This window comes from Miniopterus schreibersii, assembly GCF_964146895.1.
Source record: "Miniopterus schreibersii genome assembly, chromosome: 18".
Classification (NCBI taxonomy): Eukaryota; Metazoa; Chordata; class Mammalia; order Chiroptera; family Miniopteridae; genus Miniopterus; species Miniopterus schreibersii.
Window position 1 is genome coordinate 1,329,519 of NC_138121.1, and position 18,224 is coordinate 1,347,742.

The 18,224-nt window shown below is 56.9% G+C and overlaps 2 protein-coding genes across 2 annotated transcripts in view; one reads left to right on the top strand and one right to left on the bottom strand.

The window, feature by feature from the left end:
* The first annotated feature begins 5,337 nt into the window (after positions 1 to 5,337).
* ZNF579 (zinc finger protein 579) lies at positions 5,338 to 8,428 on the top strand. The gene is made up of 2 exons (XM_081119611.1): positions 5,338 to 5,400; positions 6,359 to 8,428. Exon 2 carries the CDS (start codon positions 6,361 to 6,363, stop codon positions 8,032 to 8,034), a length of 1,674 nt encoding a protein of 557 aa, XP_080975737.1. The 5' UTR covers positions 5,338 to 5,400; positions 6,359 to 6,360; the 3' UTR covers positions 8,035 to 8,428.
* Positions 8,429 to 15,865: 7,437 nt separating this feature from the next.
* Positions 15,866 to 18,224, bottom strand: part of SSC5D (scavenger receptor cysteine rich family member with 5 domains) — a 41,895-nt gene continuing 39,536 nt past the window's right edge. Inside the window, exon 15 of the mRNA XM_081117947.1 lies at positions 15,866 to 15,948. The gene's annotated coding sequence lies outside the window, so the exon portion shown is untranslated. The remainder of the gene's footprint in view (positions 15,949 to 18,224) is intronic.

Consider the following 18,224-nt stretch of genomic DNA (forward strand, 5'->3'; position numbering starts at 1 on the left):
TAATTTCATAATTATTTGTTAAATTGTGTGTTTGTATGGTACCCTTTTAATCCATGCATATTATATTTCACACCAAAAAAAAATTTTAAAGCAGGGACAAATATTTGGGGGCAGAGAAAACAAGGACCAGGTTGGCCTTCAAGGAATATTCTTTGCCTGGACGGACATCCACAATTTCCCCTCTGAAAAGAATCCAGGTCAAGCCCCTGGGGATGCCCAACCTCAGAGATACTCCTTTCCACTCCGCCACCAACACCCAGGAACCCGGAGCCAGACTCATCCCTTCGGGGTTAAAAAATACAAAAACAAAAATGAAAAAAACCCACCTACCTTGGAGAAACAAGACCAGCCCCCTTAGATACAGGCACCGCCCCAGGGGCAAGATCGGCCTACTCAGAGACCCACTCAACCTGGAGTGTTGAGCACCTGGAAAGGAGCCAGGGTTGTCATGGAGGTGGCCTGGAGTCATGAATTGGGACCTCTGGAAGCTGGGGCTTCCGTCCACCACACCTCCACCTGAATCCTTTCTCTGAGGGCAGGACACTTAAGCAAACAGGCTCAGCAAACTCCAACCCCCAGGAGTTTATGTCCCAATGGGAGGGGAGATAGGCAATTAGTGGGTTGGCCATGAGCACAATGTTGAAAATAAAGGCAGAGTACGGACTGGAGGGTGACAGGCTATTTTAGTCAGGTGGGAGTAAGGGAGATATAGGAGAAGGGCATTCCTGGCAGCGGGAAGGGCCTGTGCAAAGGCCCTGAGCCCAGAAAAGACAAAGAGGGCGGTGTGGCTGGAGCACATGAGGCAGAGGGAGAGAGGCATCCGCGAGGGAGGCCCCAGGGGCCAGACATGTAGAGCCTTTTAGGCAGGAAGCGAGGAGGGGGTGGAAGATGGGAGCCACGGAGGGCGTCCTGGCTAGAGGGGCAGAGACGGGATCTCTGGGCGCCGGAGACTGCACGGGAAGCAGGAGAGCCAATGAGGAGGCAATTACAGAGAGACTGGCATCCGGCAGGGCAGATCTGAGCCAATCAGCGCCAAGCCCCGCCCCCTGCCCGGAGCGCGGTTCCCAGCCCGGCCGGCCCCGCCCAGGCCGCGCGCTCACCTGCCCCGGCGCCCGCCCCCGCCCCGCTCCCCCGGCGGTCTCCCCGGCATCCGGCCGGCCTCCGAGCGGGTCCCCCTGGAATTCCTCTAGAGCACTAATCGCGTCATGTGACTCCCCAGCTTGAAACCTTTTCAATGGCTTCTCAGTGCCGCAGGAATGTGTCCAGGGCTCAGCCGGGACCAGGAGCCGGACACAGCCGCTCGCGCCCCGCTGGCCTCTCGGCCCCACCGGCCGCCTTTGCTGCCCCGACCCAAGGCCTCCAGGCTCCCCCAACACACACACATCACGCTGTTCTCTCGGCCTGAAGTTTTCTTTCCCACCACCTCCATTCCTGAATTCGTTTCCAAAAAAAAAAAAAAAGCAAGTCTTTAAAATTTGGATGACAAAATAGCACACACACCTCCTAGGTATATAATCAAAAGAATTGAAAACAGCCTTTCAAACAAAAATTGAGCACGGAAGTCACAGCAGCGCTACTCACAATGGCCAAAGGGTAGAAACAACCCAAATGCCCACCAACCAATGAACAGATAAAATGTAGCTGCCTGAACAATGGAATATCATGCAGCCAGAAAAATGAATGAGTTACTGACACAGGCTACAACTCCGATGAATCTTGACAACGCTCTGCTAAGTGAAACACCACTTGTAAAAGACAGCATACCTTCAACTCCACCGATATGAAATGTCCACAGTCTACGAGTCCATAGGGACAGGAGGCTGATTACTGGTTGTCAGGGGCCGGGAGGGGGCGGGAATGGGGAATGGCTCCTTTTGGGATGATGAAAATTTTCTGCAACTAGATAGTGGGTATGTGGTAGGCAGTTAGGCAGCCATGAGCCGAGCAGGGACCATAGGCCAGCTACAGCAGGTCACCAAGGCAGACAGCCCCAGGTGCCTAGCAATGGCCAAAACAAGGACATCACCCCCCAGGGTGACCTCCCGTTCCCTAGAATATTGCTGGTCATGCGCTTTAGACCCCTTGACCTTTCATGTTGCTGGTCATGTGGTTCAAACCCTCCCCTGACCTCCCCCCCCAGCATGTTGCTAGTTACGTGGGTTAGATCCCCTTAGAGGGGGAATGAACAAGGGGACCGGAGAATAGCCCTTAAGTATTAAGCACCCAGGACAATGAGGTTCTGACCTGCATCAAATATTTCTAGGCCTCAGTTCTGTTTCAGCTCCAGGCCCAGGAAAGCAGCAAAACCCGACAAGCGATGCCATGGCTGACCTCAGGACCAGCTGCACTGACTACCAACCCCCGTCCCTGGCGCCCAATCGATAGAGCCCATGACCCTGAAAGGATACACCTGGGAATCTGATGAATAGCCCATTGGGATCTTCCCCTGAGACCTATAGGCAAATACCCTCAAGACTGAGGACCCAGGATTGCTCTCTCCATGAAACAAGCCCCTGCCTTTCCCTACCTCCTGCCCCAGGCGCATTTTCCTTGCCTCTGTCTCTCCTAAGCTCCAAGGGCCCTTCTTTTGCCTCTGTGCCTTGTTCCCTGCGCCCACGCAGCTCAGGTGGCTCACTTCTTCCACGGCTCACTTCTCCTATCTCTGTGACTTTCTAAACACGCTTTTGCTTGTATTTGAGTCTTGGCTCTGAATTCTTTCCTAGCCGGAGCTCAAGTACGGAGGTTGTTGAACCAAGGCCTGATGGCTGGTAACATCCTGGTGCCATTCTACCACCAACAGGTATAGTTACCCACCATCACGAATATACTTAATGCCACTGAATTGTACACTTTAAAATGGTAAACCTGACATTGTGTGTGTGTTCCCCAATAAAAAGACATACCCACCCCTACACACATATATCCATGTGCTGACTCCCAGCTTTATAATTATTATTATTTTTAATCTTCACCTAAGGACATTTTTTTCCATTGCTTCTCAGAGAGAGTGGAAGGAGGGAGAGGGAGAGAGGGAAAGAGAAACATCGATCTCTCACATCCATTGGTTGCCTCCCACGCCCGCCCCGACCAGGGAGGGGAACTGAGCCTGCAACCGAGGTATATGCCTTTGGCTGGAATTGAACCTGGGGCCCTTCAGTCCACAGGCTGATGCTCTAACCACTGAGCCAAACTGGCCAGGACAGACTCCCAGCTTTAAAACATTAGAGAGACACCTCAATCTCCATAGCATCCTACAGGATCTAATTGCCTCTCCCTTCTCAAAGGTAACCCCTACCCCGAATTTGGTGCATATTATTTCCATGGATGTTTTCAGACTTTTATTCTATACGTACATATCCTTAAAAAAAATAGTATTATTGAGCAGGTGCTTTTAAATATCATGCTCCTGGCCCCTACCCTTTACATATATGTAACTTTTTTATTGATTTTTTTTTTTTTAGAGGGAAAGGGAGGGAGAGAGAGAGAGAAAGTGAAACATCGATTGGCTGCCTCCTGCACACTCCCTCCCGGGATCCAGCCCGAAACCTGGGCATGTGCCCTCACCAGGAATCCAACGGCAACCTTTTGGTGCACGAGACAAGGCCGAACAAACTGAGCCACACCAGCCAGGGCTGGGACCCTATCCTTTCTGCTGTCTCTTTGGGAAATGTAAAGACTTGCTGAGACTGGCTAGCTGGGAAGCCTTTAGTGCCTCACTTTACCTCTCTCTAAAATGGGAGAGCCAAGCAAATGGGCTTATATTTATAAAGCACATGCGGAGTCAGCTGCTACTTGGTTTCCTCTCATTTTTGTCACCCTCCGTTTCTTTCTCCCTCGCTTGTTGGAGTAGGGAACGCATCCCACGCGGCGTCCAGTTCAGGCAGTGGCTCCGCTCCCGTGGCCGGACAGTGCTGCTAGTTCCCTCTCTTCCCCCAGGTCCTCGAGGCGCAGCCGTGAGACAAGCACAGACAGAAAGGCTGCGGGCTGCCCTCCGCCTTCTGTTCCTCTCCCCTTCGCGTTCTCTCCGAGCCTTTCCATGTTTTCACACAGCGTCCTTCCTCGCCTTTTTTAATGAACACGCAGCATCCCACTGCGGGGATCAATCACCATTGCCCAAGTCCCGACCGACGGGCGTTCAGCTAGTTTCCTGTCTTTTGCAAGGATTAAAACCTGGTGCAGACAGCGATTTGCATGTTTCCGAGAACGTCTCTTCGACAGATAAGTTCCTGGAACTGCTCGCTAGTTGAGGCTGTTCCAAATTATACTCTCCTGAACCATGTCCAGCCGGTCCGGTCTCCCGCACTCTTGCCTGCCATGTTGAGCATTGATTTCATCTTGAACAAACGGCATCGAGCTGGGCGTGCAACATGCCTGTCCTGCTCGACTTTAGGTACTTGAGACCTGCTCCTCCTTTCCTTTTCCTAACCCTCGGCTTTTTATCCTGCAGGTTTCAGCTGAAACGTGGTTGCCTCCGGGAAGCCCTCGGGGATCTCTCTCCGAGTGTGAGCTCCAGCTTAGTGCCTTCCCTGTCCTCTGCATTCCCGCTGCACGTCGTGGGCTGCATTCGGACCCACCCTCCAGGAGGGTGGCTGGATCTGTGTCTGTCTGCCTCCTCCATCAGACAGGCGGTGAGCTCCTTGCAGACAAGGGCCTCTGTCTTTGCCACTGTCGCTCCAGCACCAAGGACAGATCCAGCCCACAGTAGGTGCTCAGTAAGTGCTGGTGGCTTAGGATCAAGTGACTATACGGAGCAAAACATATGCAGAGCTGGCCTACAGTAGATGCTCAGTTAACACTGATCGTTCAGGACTGAGTGGATATACGCAGGGCTTATCCCGGGGAGGGGGGCCCTGAGGCTTGGAGAAGAGACAGCCACGTGCTCGGGCAGCCCAGTGAAGGCTGGAGCCAGGTTCAAGTCCAGCGCTGGCACTTTCCCTGAAGCCCCCGTCACTGCTTCATTCATCTCGCCCGGCCACCGCCTCCCCCAGCACAGCGCCTGGCACAGGCAGGACCTGACAAATGTGTGCTTGTTGAAGGAATGAATCAAGATGTGTTTGGAGGGGAGAGGAGGGGGGCCGGAGGCAGCCCCCCAGGCCCCCAGCCGGCTCCTCCCCGCAAGCTCCTCCCCGTCACAGGACCCAGGAGCCCCAGCCGCGCCCCCTCCTCGCCCCCAGGGTCCCCTCGTCCCCCCGCTTCCGGCTTCCCAGCCCGTCTTTCCTCTCCCGGGCTGGGCGGAAAGGCGGGTTTCCGGGGGGAAGGCTTAGGCGGTGACACCGAGCCCTGCCTCCGCCCCCCGCCCCCCGCCCCCCAGCACGCTACGCTCGGCCCTCCCTCCCTCCCCGCCACCCCCGTCCACTCGGCCGGCCGCGGGGAAGGAAGAAAGGCGCCGAGGAGGCCGAGGTAAGCCCGGGGCGCCCGGCGATCGGGCCCAGCCCGGCCTCGGGGCGCAGGAGTCCGCACGGTCCCCTCCTGGGCCCCAATTCTGCAGATCATGCCTGCGGGGACCTGCAGGCTGGGCCCAGCCCGGAGACCGCCCCCCCCGGCCCGGGGGACCTAGAGACCCCCAGCAGCCTTCTTCAGGGGTGCAGGCACCTGGCTCTCAGGCTTCTCCTCCTTGGAGAATTTGGGCAGCTGCGCCCCCAGCCCCCGCCTCTCCCTTGTCCGTGGAGCCCGGCCCCCTCCCCCACCCCTCCCAGCCACTGGGACCCAGGAACCCGTGCCCGCCCCATGTAGGGGTCCAGATGCTGCGCCCCAGCCGTCCCCCGGGGCCCGGGGCCCAGTCCCCAGCCCCCGCCTCTCGCAACCCCAGGAGTCCAGGCCCCCAACGCCCTGCAGGAGCAGACCCAAGAATCTGAGCCCTGGTACTCCCTCCCGCCTCTCCCAGCCCCAGGACCCGGGCACCCACACACCCCACTTCCGGGGCCTCGGGACGCTGACTCCCCCTCCCCGCCAGCACCGAGGGCTGGTCCCGGCCCCTCCCAGAGCAGGGCCCCTGGAGAAACAGCAGTGGCTGACTTTGTCTCCCTCTGTCTCCAATTCTGTCTGTGTGTCCGTCTTGTCTGTCTGCCCGTCGCCCTGCCTCTCCCTGCCCACTCCGGCCGCGGGCCTTCTGGTCTCTGTGTGCACCGTCTCTGCCCAAATCTCTTTGTCTTCTCGTCTCTGTCTCTGCCGGGTGTCCTGCCCTCTGGGGCTCACCACCCGTTTCTCCTGGGCTCGCTCTCTCTCTTCTCGGCCCGACCTCTGTCTGTCTCACGTCTGTCTCTCTCTCCTTTCTCCGGCTAAATACCTGACCCTCTGCGCTTCCATCTCTGTCTCTCTCTGCCCCCCATCTCTCCACCTCTCCCCCTTCTCCTCACAGGCATGGATCCGCAGCCCCCTCCACCCGCCCAGGGCAGCCCACCTCACCGTGGCCGTGGCCGGGGCCGTGGCCGGGGCCGAGGCCGGGGCCGGGGCCGCGGCCGGGGCAGGGGGGCCGCTGGAGCCCCTCGGGCGCCCCTGCCCTGCCCCACCTGTGGCCGCCTGTTCCGCTTCCCCTACTACCTCTCGCGGCACTGGCTGAGCCACTCGGGCCTGCGCCCCCACGCCTGCCCTCTGTGCCCCAAGGCCTTCCGCCGGCCCGCGCACCTGTCCCGCCACCTGCGCGGCCACGGGCCCCAGCCCCCGCTGCGCTGCGCCGCCTGCCCCCGCACCTTCCCGGAGCCCGCGCAGCTGCGGCGCCACCTGGCCCAGGAGCACGCGGGCGGCGAGGTCGAGCTGGCCATCGAGAGGGCGGCCAAGGAGGCGGCCGAGTCCAGCTGGGCCCCGCAGGACGGCGACGCCGACGCCGAGCAGCCCAGCACCGCCGCCTCGGGCGCCCCGGAGGAGGCCGCGTGGCCCGAAACGTGGCCCGCAGCGGAGCCGGCCGCGCCCGTGGGCCCCTCGAGCGCCGAGCCCCGGGAGTCGGAGTCGGAGGAGGCCGAGGCCGGCGCGGCGGAGCTGCGGGCCGAGCTGGCGCTGGCGGCCGGGCGGCAGGAGGAAAAGCAGGTCCTGCTCCAGGCCGACTGGACGCTGCTGTGCCTGCGCTGCCGCGAGGCCTTCGCCACCAAGGGCGAGCTCAAGGCGCACCCGTGCCTGCGCCCCGAGGGCGAGCAGGAGGGCGAGGGGGGGCCCCCGCCGCGCCCCAAGCGCCACCAGTGCCCCATCTGCCTCAAGGCCTTCGCCAGGCCCTGGTCGCTGTCCCGCCACCGGCTGGTCCACTCCACCGACCGCCCCTTCGTGTGCCCGGACTGCGGCCTGGCCTTCCGCCTCGCCTCCTACCTCCGCCAGCACCGGCGCGTGCACGGCGCGCTCAGCCTGCTGGCCCCGCTGCCCGCGGCGGGCAAGAGGGACCAGAAGGCCTCAGGCGGCCGGAACTCAGGGAAGGGGCCCGAGGGCGGCGAAGGGGCCTCCCCCGAGGGCGGGGAAGGCGGGCAGAACGGGGGCGACGCGGCCCCGGCCCGGCCGCCCGCCGGGGAGCCCCGCTTCTGGTGCCCCGAGTGCGGCAAAGGATTCCGGCGCCGGGCGCACCTGCGGCAGCACGGGGTGACCCACTCGGGGGCGCGCCCCTTCCAGTGCGTGCGCTGCCAGCGCGAGTTCAAGCGCCTGGCCGACCTGGCGCGCCACGCGCAGGTGCACGCGGGCGGCCCGGCCCCGCACCCGTGCCCGCACTGCCCGCGCCGCTTCTCGCGCGCCTACAGCCTCCTGCGCCACCAGCGCTGCCACCGCGCGGAGCTGGAGAGGGCGGCCGCGCTGCAGGCGCTCCAGGCCCCGCCGTCGCCCGCGCCGCCCCCGCCGCCCCCGCCGGCCGGCCAGGACGCGGACGGGCTGCCCCTGCCTGTCGCACACATCAAGGAAGAGCCGCCCTCCCCGGGGACCCCGCCCCGGTCCCCGCCGGCGCCCCCCGTCTTCCTCAGCGCCTCCTGCTTCGACAGCCAAGACCACTCAGCCTTCGAGATGGAGGAAGACGAGACTGACAGCAAAGCGCACCTGCGCGGGGTGGGCGGCCTGGCCTCCTGACCCCCACGCGCCCCCGCCCCTCCAGGTGGCCCCCGGTTTGCAATATGGAGGAGAGAAGTTGAAGGAGAGGTCCCTCCTCCGCCTCCCCCCCGCCCCCCCAGCCCCGACACTAAGGAGGGGGGCTAGGCCGCCCCTCCCTGCCCCTCGCCCGCCCCCAGGTCCCCGATGCTGGTTAGGAACTGCTCCCCCAGCACCGTCTGAGGCAGGACCCCTTGGAAAAGGAGGGGCAGGATACTGGCCAGAAGGATGGAGACTGGGGGGCCCCTGCTGGCTGCCCTCTTTATACACACTGGACACCATCACCTCTTTGGAACTGCCAGACCCTGGGGGTCCCCAGTGAGCAAAGGCCCGTCCCTGTCCCTTTGTCTGTCTGTGAATAAATGTGAGTTCGTGAAACGAGAGAGTGAGGCTGTCTGTGGAGGTGGGAGCTGGCGGAGAGGTGTGGGTGGGCCAGGGTCTGGCCAGCGGGCTCCGAGCTTGGGTTCCAGGTGGGAAGGATGCAGAGCTTGGCCAAAGACGACGCACAGGACTGGACGACAGGTTGCCATCTGCTGGGGCGACTTGGGGAGCCCCACGGGCCCCTGGAATTGGCATGTGCTCTCACTCAGCAGACACTTACCAGGCCCAGACAGTGCTGAGCTCTGAGGACGCTGAGGACACCGAAGCCACGGCCCCCTCAGAGGAGCTGGAGTTCTAGATCTCAGCCCAAGCCGGGTTAGCCACGAGCCACACGTGGCTGTCTCCATTTAAATTTAGAATAAAAATATTTAAAATCGAAAAAGTGGCTGTTTCCATTTAAAGGTAGAATAGATGAGTTTAAAGCAATTAAAAATAAGATTAAAAGTTTGGTTCCTCGGTCACTATTTCAAGTGCTTGGTAGCCCCCTGTGGCTGGTGGCTACTCTATTGGACATCTCAGATCCAGAATGTTCCGTCATCGAGGACAACACGCCTGAGGTGATAAACGATTTGCAGTCTAGACTTGGGTATTGATAAGGGCCCCCGGGAAACTGCAGGGCACTGTAGTGAGAGCGGGGCTGTGGTGAGGTGACATGCGGCAGGAATGAAAAGCCAGGTGAGGGAACAGCTCGGGCAAAGGTGGTGATGGGGGTGGGCTCTGCACGTCAGAGAGGCAAAGGAATTGGAGGTGGGAAGGGTCATTTTCTACAAATCTGGGTGCACTTTTTAAGGTATTAACTTGAGAAAGGGGAGAGGAGAAAGAGAAGCGCTGATTTGTTGCTCCACTTACGTACCCATTCCTCGGCTGACTCTTGTCTGTGCCCTGACCGGGAATCAGACCCGAAACCTTGGTGCATCAGGACAATGCTCTCACCAACCGAGCCACCGGCCAGGGCTGGGTGGTGGTGTTTTTGACACATTTATTCCAGCCCCAGGACTGGAGGGGGGAAGGTTGTGTCCACGTCGGTCTCTCCCTTAGACCCCTTCTCATTCCCTCTATGGACACCCTATGTCCCCCAGTGCTTTCGATGGCTCTCCTGACACTGACGACTTGGGTGTCTTCACACCTGGAAGGCCAGGCAAGGGAGGGGTGAGACCAGCGCCGTTCCCCGGGTTCCCGGAGGGAAGGCGCTTTCCCTGGCGAGATGAGAACACCGGGCAGCTGGAGAGGGCCGGGGAGCGGGGAGGATGGTGGCTGGGAGTCGGGGAGGGGAGATGGTCACCGGGAGCCTCTCACGATCCCGTGTCCGAGGTTTAGCACATCTTGGCCGAGCCCTTGGAGCGGTGCCAGGCACGTAGTGAGCACTCAGTACGTGTTGGCCGGTGTGGTTATCACCCAGGGTAGGGGTGGGGGACAGAGCGGTGGTAAGACCAGCTGGGCACCTGCCTTCATGGAGCTCACAGACCAGCGGAGGAGATGGGAAATAACCAAACACGGGCACAAAGAAATTAGGGTTGCCACATGAGACCAGGTCTCCCACACATTCCAAAGAAGCTGTAACATGGCCTGGGGCGCTGCGGAGATGGGGGACCAAGATATGTTCTCCTGACATCAGAGCCTTCTCCCTCCTCAAGAACCTTCCGTGGCTCCCTATTGCAGCATCCCAGTGTGGGCTACCATTCAGTGAGCACCTGCCATAGCCAGACACCCATTTAGCACAATCTCAAGGACAGAACCCACTGAGGGGGGGATTCAATAATGGCCCCATTTATAGAAGGAGCAAACCAAGGACGCTTGTCCTTTGGGAGCCACTGGTATCAATCGAGCCTTTGGTATTAAAGAAGCTGCTTTGTGGAGAAGACAGAAAACAGTGCTTGGCACCTGGGAGGCAGTTATTGCTATTGTTCCCTTATTGTTGTTTTGTTTTGATATGTTTTTATTGATTTTAGAGAGAGAAAGGGAGAGGGAGAGAGAGAGAGAAACATTGAAGAGAGAAACATTTTCAATCAGCTGCCTCCTGCCCGCCCCCTAGTGGGGATCGAGCCCCTAACTGGACATACGCCCTGACCTGGAACCGAACCAGTGATCTCAGCGCCTGGGATGACACTCAACCAGCTGAGCCGCAGGGGCCAGGGCTGTTGCCTTGTTCTTGCCGTTCTCCCAGGCTGGTGTAGACGTGGTCTCAGGGAATCCTCAGCACCCCTTTGGGAACTAGGAAACTTCCTCACCACTTTCCAGAGGTGAAAACAGCCCCAGAGAGAAAGTCCCTTGTCCGGGGTCTCTCAGCTTGGAAATGGTGGGTGTGGGATTTGAACCCAGGCTGGACCAGCTCCATGCCCTGAACCCTTAACCAGGCTGATATAATCCTCATGACCCCTCCCAGCCACACAACCCACCTTTCAAAGTCCCCTCTCTACACACACATGCTGGTCTCCTAGCCCCAAGGCATCATCCCACACCATGGGTTTACCCCCACCGGCCCTCCTCCCACATGCTTACTCATCCTCAAGGATCTGCTGCCTCCAGAAACATCCAGAGAACAAGATACGGAATTTAGGGTGAGAAAACCGAGGCCCAGCTCTGTGGGACAGACACGGGAATTGATAAAATAAGCAAATGGATGGCAATCATGAAGTCTTACATAAATGAGCTCAACCACGTTTGTGAGAAATAACACAAAACACCCTTTTTCAGTATTCATCTTGTGTCTTTCCAGGGGGATTACATGGTTCGTTTATTTAATCTTCCACAGTAAATAGAGACTATTATGGGCTCCTTTTTTCTTAAACGACTTTATTGAAGTATTGTTTCCATGCCACAAAATTCACTCGCTTTACATGTACAATCCACTGGTTTTTAGTCAATTTTCAGGATTGTGGGAATATGGCCACAATCCAATTTTAGAACATTTCCATCACCCTGAATGGATTTCTTGTGGGCATTCACAGTCACTTTCCATTTGCAGCCCTGGGCTCAGGCAACCACTAATCTACTTTCCGTCTCTCTAGATTTGCCTTTGCTGGACATTTCAGAGAGATGGGTTATACTACACGTGGCCTTTTGTGTTTGGCATCCTTCACTTAGCATAACTTCTTCAGGGTCCATCCATGTTGCAAATTGTATCAGTACCTTGTTCCTTTTTCATGGTTGAGCAATAGTCTATTGTATGGACGGACCACATTTTATTTATCCATTCATCTGTTGATGGCCATCTGGGTTATGCCCGCCCCTCAGCTGTCGTAAGTAGTGCTGCTATGAACACACGTGTACAAGTCTTTCTGTGGACATACGATGCTGTTTCTCTTGGGCAGGTTCCCAGGAGCAGAATTGCTAGGCTATGTGGGACGCTTATGATGAGCCGTTAAAGAAATTTCCAGTTCTCCAGGGTGGCTGTGTCACTTACAGTCCCACCAGTGATGTGTGAGGGTTCCCCATACATCACCACAGGGGCTCCGTTTTCTTGGGAAAGAAACTCAAGTACAGAGATGAGAAGTGACCTGCCCAAGGTCACATGTCTAGGAAGCAGCTGACTTGGACATGACCTCAGAAGTGTGGTTCAAAGCCTGTGCTTTTATGCCTTTTACAAGGATTCATCCTTACCCCATTCATTCATTCACTCATTCAACCTAAAACTCTTTATTGAGGACCTACTATGTGCAGAGGGCTGTGCTTTTAGAGCTGAGAGAGGCCTCGGTGGACGAATAGACAAGGTTACGTTCTGATGTGAGACACAGATGAACACGCGGACTCAAGACATTGATTTGACAAGTAATAATTCAGGCCCCACTGTGTGCTGGGCACTGTGCTAGGTGCTGACCGCCCCCGGGTCAGTGACACAGAGGCAGACCCCTCCCCATGTGAGACTTCCACTTTGGTGGGAGGAGATGGACATGAAAACATAGGCAGCAGGTGGGTGGTTAAGCAGCTCAGGAGGGGATGTGTGCTATGGGGAAAGATGACAGGGATATGTCCCAGGGGAGAACACAGCTGATGCAAAGGTCCTGCGGTGGGAATGTGACAGGTGAGGTCAGGGAGCAGAGAGGCCAATGGGACTGGGGGGCATGTGAGAGAGGAGGAGGGGTGAATGGGAGGGGATGGGGTGGGGTCTGCAGGGACTCACAGGGACTCTGGTTTCTACTCTAAGTGAGATGGGGAGAGAGCTTCCGAGGCTGACAGGATTTAACTTCCCTTTTTACTTTTAACATTTTATTACGAGGATTTAAAAACAGCCCAGCCAGCATGGCTCAGCGGTTGAGCATCGACCTAGGATCCAAGGGATCACGGTTCGATTCCCCGTCAGGGCACAGGCCCGGGTTGTGGGCTCGATCCCCAGTGGGGGGCGTGCAGGAGGCGGCTGAGCAATGACTCTCATCATTCATGTTTCTATCTTTCTCCCTCTCCCTTCCTCTCTCTGAAATCAATAAAGACATAGTTTTAAAAACACACACAAAGAAAACCTTTAAAAAAACAAAAACAAATGGAAAGCATTGTAGAGTGACCACCTATATGCTCACCCACCTGGACTCTGTAATTAGCATTTGGCTTCGTAATGAACCTGTCCGTCCACCCGTCCTTTTATCTCTCTTTAAAAATTCATAAATGTTACAATTTAGAGCAGTTTAGGGTCACAGCAAACCTGATGGTTCCTAGACATTTATTTTTTAAAATTCATTGCTAAGCCATTTGCAAATACTAGTGCCTGCCCACCCTAAACTCTCAGGGCGCATATCTCAACAAGCTACCCAGGACGTACTTAAGCTTCCTGTCCTTGGCAAAATTTAAATACAGTGAAATGCATAAGTTCCATATGTTACCATCTAACACATTTTTAAATTTTTTGAATATGTTGTTATTGATTTTACAGAGAGAGGAAGGGGGGGAGGGAGAGAGGAACATCACCTACCACATGCACCCTGACCTGAGATCGAACCCAAAACCTAGGTATGTGACCTGACCGGGAATCAAACCCGGGACCTTTTGGTGCACAAGAGACGCTCAGTCAATGGAACCGCCCGGCCAGGGCCCATCTGGCCCATTCCCAGCAGCACCGGCACCTGGGCAGCAGCCCTCTTAAGCCACCCGGTGTGTTTGAAGGAGCCGCTCCTTTTGCAATCGTCTGGCTTCAGGGGGACGTTCCCGGAACCCTGCAGACTCCCTGGGTGCCCCTCCCGGGCTCCCCTAACTGCCCTGGGAACGTGGTCTGTCCGGCAAAACCGAGAAGTGGACACAGGCCTGCCCCCCCCAAATGCTGCCCTTGAGGGGTTTCACTCACCACCCCTCCCGCCTGTTTTCTGCCCCAGGTCCGCCCCATCCCACCTGGCCGTGGATGCGCCCCCCGAGTGTCTGCCCCGGGCAGTGTCTCAGGCCCCCTCCTTCCTGCTGACCTGGGCCGGAGCCTGGAGGAGTCCTGTGGGGAATGACCACGCGGCGCCCACGTGACTGGCCTCTGCCGTTAACCTCGGTCACCTGGCGGTGGTGACCTGGGGTTTGCAGGTTGCTCCACCGCAAAGGGGCCCTTCCCGCTTCCAAGCCCCACTCTGTAAATAAGTGACCCAGTGGAGCCCACGCGGAGGGTGGGGGCACAAGCTCCATCTCCTGGGAGGCAAGTCCCCTGGATACATTTTTAAAAGATTTTTCTGTCCCTTTTCCTTCTGCCTATTTACTTATTCAATCACTTTTTTGTATTTGTATGGACTCATGGATAGTTATTTCAGACTTCGGGTTATAGTCAAATAAGATGTTATTGCATATAAATATATATTGTAGTCCAATACTGTTATTAATTTCACATAAGTATATTATAATCTGATATGATGTTATTAATTTAATATAAATATCTATTATAGTCCAATATGATGCTATTTATTTCATATAAATATATATTATGGTTCAATACAATGTTATTTATTTTAATTTATTGATTTGAGAGAGAGAGAGAGAAACATCAATTTGTTGTTCCACCTACTTACACATTCACTGGTTGCTTCTTGTACGTACCCTGGGCTGGGATCGAATCCGCAACCTTGGTGCATCAGGATGACATTCTAACCAACTGAGCTTGGGCCAGGGCCTCTTTTTATTTTATACAAATATATATTATCATCTGACACAATGTTCTTTATTTTGTTGAAGGGGAAGCAGCGGCTCTGGCTGCTGAGTGACGGGAGATGGGACTTCAGCCAGGGGACGGTGGAGGGCTTCTAGGAGGAGTGATATGGGACCTGATTCAGGTGAGCTAGGGAGCTGAGCTCGGGAAATCAGGAGCTGGGACAGACTGTTTTTTGTTGAGAGTATGTTTATTAAAGCTGGGGACAGGGAGACAAGGAGGGGCTTAGGACAGAAGAAGCACCAGGGGAGACCAGGCGGGCGGCTTTGGCTCACTGGGAAGTAAAAGTCACAGGGAAAGAAGTGAGCCGAGCGGGGCTGCCGTCAGTTCCTGGGGAAGTCAGAGAAGAGGGGCCTTGGGGACAGGGTCAGGGGGTTAGCCCCGGACAAGCTGGCGTTGCCCGTTGCTCCCCTGGTTGCCGGTCTCCTGGGGACCCTTAGAGTTTAGGAGATGCAGGCCTGAGAGAGAAGAAAGGCGTGCTCCCGAGGGGGAGAGAGCACCCAGACCCCTTTTTCCGAGGGGCTCGGAGCTCCCGGGGCGACCACCTGCCGTGGACATCGGCCTCGCAGAGCTGCGCGGGGCCCCAGGCCTGCAGCGCGGTCCAGCCGCCTCCCGCCCGGGCAGGTGGCATTCAGCCTGAGGCCGAGTCCCGGGCCTTCTTATCTCGCCACACCCGGCACTGTGCCTGGCACCGACTCGAGCTCCATAAATATTTGCTGCCACTCAGCCAGCTGCTGGAACCCCAGCCACCCTCTTTTCCCACCTCCGGGCCTTGGCCCAAGCCATGCCCCCTCCTTATCAGCTCTTCTGACTCAAGGAGGGGTGGGGGAGGGTGTTGATGGAACCAGATGTGGAACCAGAAAGAGGGAAGTGACCCACTGAGATCACAGGAGTGGGCAGGCAGAGAGCGAGCTGGGCCGCCTCCAAACTTCTTTGAGGGGATGATGTTGTAGCTACTATTCATCATCGCGCCCATTCTCCGGTGCCAGGCACGTCACCCGCATTAGCTGGTCCCATCTGCACGACAACTGTCTGTCCTCAGCACAGCCCACGCTCTCTCACATCACGGCCTTGGACGGACAACTGTTTTTGCCTGGAATGACCCTCCTGACTCTTCCCTTCAGGCCTCCCCTTAAATGCCCCTCCCGAGCCCTCCCTGCCCCCTTCTTCTACCTTTCGTCTCTATGGATCCGCTGTTGTAGGCAGAGTTCTTAGATGATCCCATGATCCCTCTCCCGGCGCACACACACCTTCTCCCAGTTCTTCCATCCGATGGTCATCTGGGCGCTGTTCTGAAGGGGTATCGCAGATGAAATAGAGGTTCCCCATCAGTTGACTCTAGGCAATGGAGGTGATCTTTGGTGGGCCTGGCTTAATCAGGTGACTTTTTAAACAGGACGGTGCTGTTTCTGGAGACAGAGATCGGAAGTGTGAGGGGTGGGGGATTCAGGAGAAGGGAGCATCTCCCTCACTGGTTTTGAAGCAGGGCTGGGGTGGGGGTTGGGGGGACACCACGTGGCGAGAAAAGCAGGCAGCCTCTGAAAACTGAGCAGATACCGGATACTGGCTGACAGCCGGCGAGGAAACGGGAGCCTCACAGTTTATCCCAGGCTGAGACCCCAGTCCTGCCTGCCTGGGCTCCTGACTCACAGAATCCGTGAGCTAAGAAGGGGGTGCGGTCTCCAGCTGCTAAGGTGGTGGCTGCCAGGGGCTGAGGGGGAGGCAGGGATGAACAGGTGGAGCACAGTGGATGTTCAGGGCAGTGAAACTGCTCTGTGATACCATCATGGTGGACACAGGTCACTATACATGTGTCCAAACCCACAGCATGGACAACACTGAGAGTGAATCCTAATGTCATCTATGGACTTTGGGTCACAATGAGTTGTCAGTGTAGGTCCACTGACGGTAACAAAAGTACCATCTGGGGGGGTTGTTGACAATGGGGGAGGCTGTGCATGGGAAGGGGGATGGGGTGTATAGGAAATCTTCATACCCTCCTCTCGATTTTTGCTGTGAATCTAAAACTGCCCCCCAAAAATAAAATTTATTAATTAAAAAAAAGAAAAGTGCAAATCAAGAAAGGGGTGCCACCCAGCCGGTGTTGCTTAGTGGCTGAGCGTCGTTCGTGCACCGAGAAGTCCCAGTTCGATTCCCGATCAGGGCGCCTGCCTGGGTTGCGGGCTCCATCCCCAGCAGGGGGCGTGCAGGAGGCAGCCGATGGATGTTTCTCTCCCTCTCCCTTCCCCTCTCTCTCAAATCAATAAAAACATATTTTTTAAAAAGAAAAGGATGGCATCCAATCCATCACCCTCCCTCTGGCCTCTCACTAGCAACAGGGCTTTCTTTTCAATAGCTTGGTGGAGATATAATTCCCATAACCACACAATTCGCCCATTTAAAGGCTTTTGGTGTAGGCGCGGAACTGTGCGCCATCGCCCCAGTGAGTTTTAGACCGTTTCCATCACCCTAGGAAGACACAGGGCACTCCGTAGGCACCCCCCACCCCCGGGGCTTCCTGTGCGCGAGGGTCGCCTGGGAGGCGCCGGCTCTGCCCCGCTCTCTGCCTGGAACCTGGAGCTCACTTGATACATTGTGGCGAGCAGGCAGCTGCTCTGCAGCTATTAACTAACGTTCTTTTCATTGGCCTCCTACTCACTGGCCTCTTCCTCCGCAGCCCGTCCCTCCCTTCAGGACTCTTCAGAGCCGCCTCTGGGACCCACTTCGCCACCTGCGTTGGCACAGGTAGCACCCTGCCTAGTGAGCCTGCTCCTTGTCGTGGCCCCTTCCAGACTCCCCTGGGCAGGGCCGGCTCTGCCTGAGAGTCTTAGCCCCAGCTAAGGCCCCAGGAGTTGTGTTGAAGTTTTGTTGTTGATGTTGACCCTCACCCAAGGATGTTTTTTTCCATTGATTTTTAGCGAGAGTGGAAGGGAGGGAGGGAGGGAGGGGGAGAGAGAAAGACACGTTGTGAGAGAGACACGTTGATTGGTTGCCTCCGGGGTGGGGATCGGACCTGCAATCCAGGTGCGTGCCCTTGCCCGGGAATTGAACCTGCGACGCTTTGGTGCTCTGGCTGATGCTCTAACCACTTGGCCGTGCCAGCCGGGGCTGTGCGTTGAGCTCTAACGGGAAGCAGAGCAATCAGCAGCCTTGGTGTACGTCTGTCCCAGCTCCTGGCCTGCAAACGTCTGCACACATCTGGGGGCAGGAAGCGGGGAGTCCAACCCTTGGGGTTTGAGTCCCAATTCTGCCGGTGACCCGAATCGGGACACTGGGCAAGAGATGTAATCTCCACGAGTGACCCTTTCCCCCACTATAAAGTGGAGCTAATAATAGGGCTGCTGTGAGGATTAGCGCAGGGCTGGGAACACACGGAGTTCAGTAAACACTCTCGACTGTCGTTAATCACGCGGGATTTAGGAGCCGGTACACACGCACTTCATTCGGCCCCAGGCTGTCACCCTCATGGCGGCACACACTTTCCTGAGGACAGGAAGCAGGAGTCCAGTGTGCCCCAGCTGTGAGACCCTCTGTGTGACGGGGGTACCGGGTGAGACATACGGGCAGCAGGTGCAGCTCGGGAAGGGCTCAGAGGCCAGCCCAGGGAGTGGAGACTCTATCCAAGGGCAATGGGGAGCCATGAGAGGCTCCTGAGCAGATGAGGGACAGACATCGCCGAGAGCTA

Excerpts from the sequence above, each read along its gene's own strand:
- ZNF579 (XM_081119611.1), top strand. The coding sequence starts at position 6,361 with ATGGATCCGCAGCCCCCTCCACCCGCCCAGGGCAGCCCACCTCACCGT.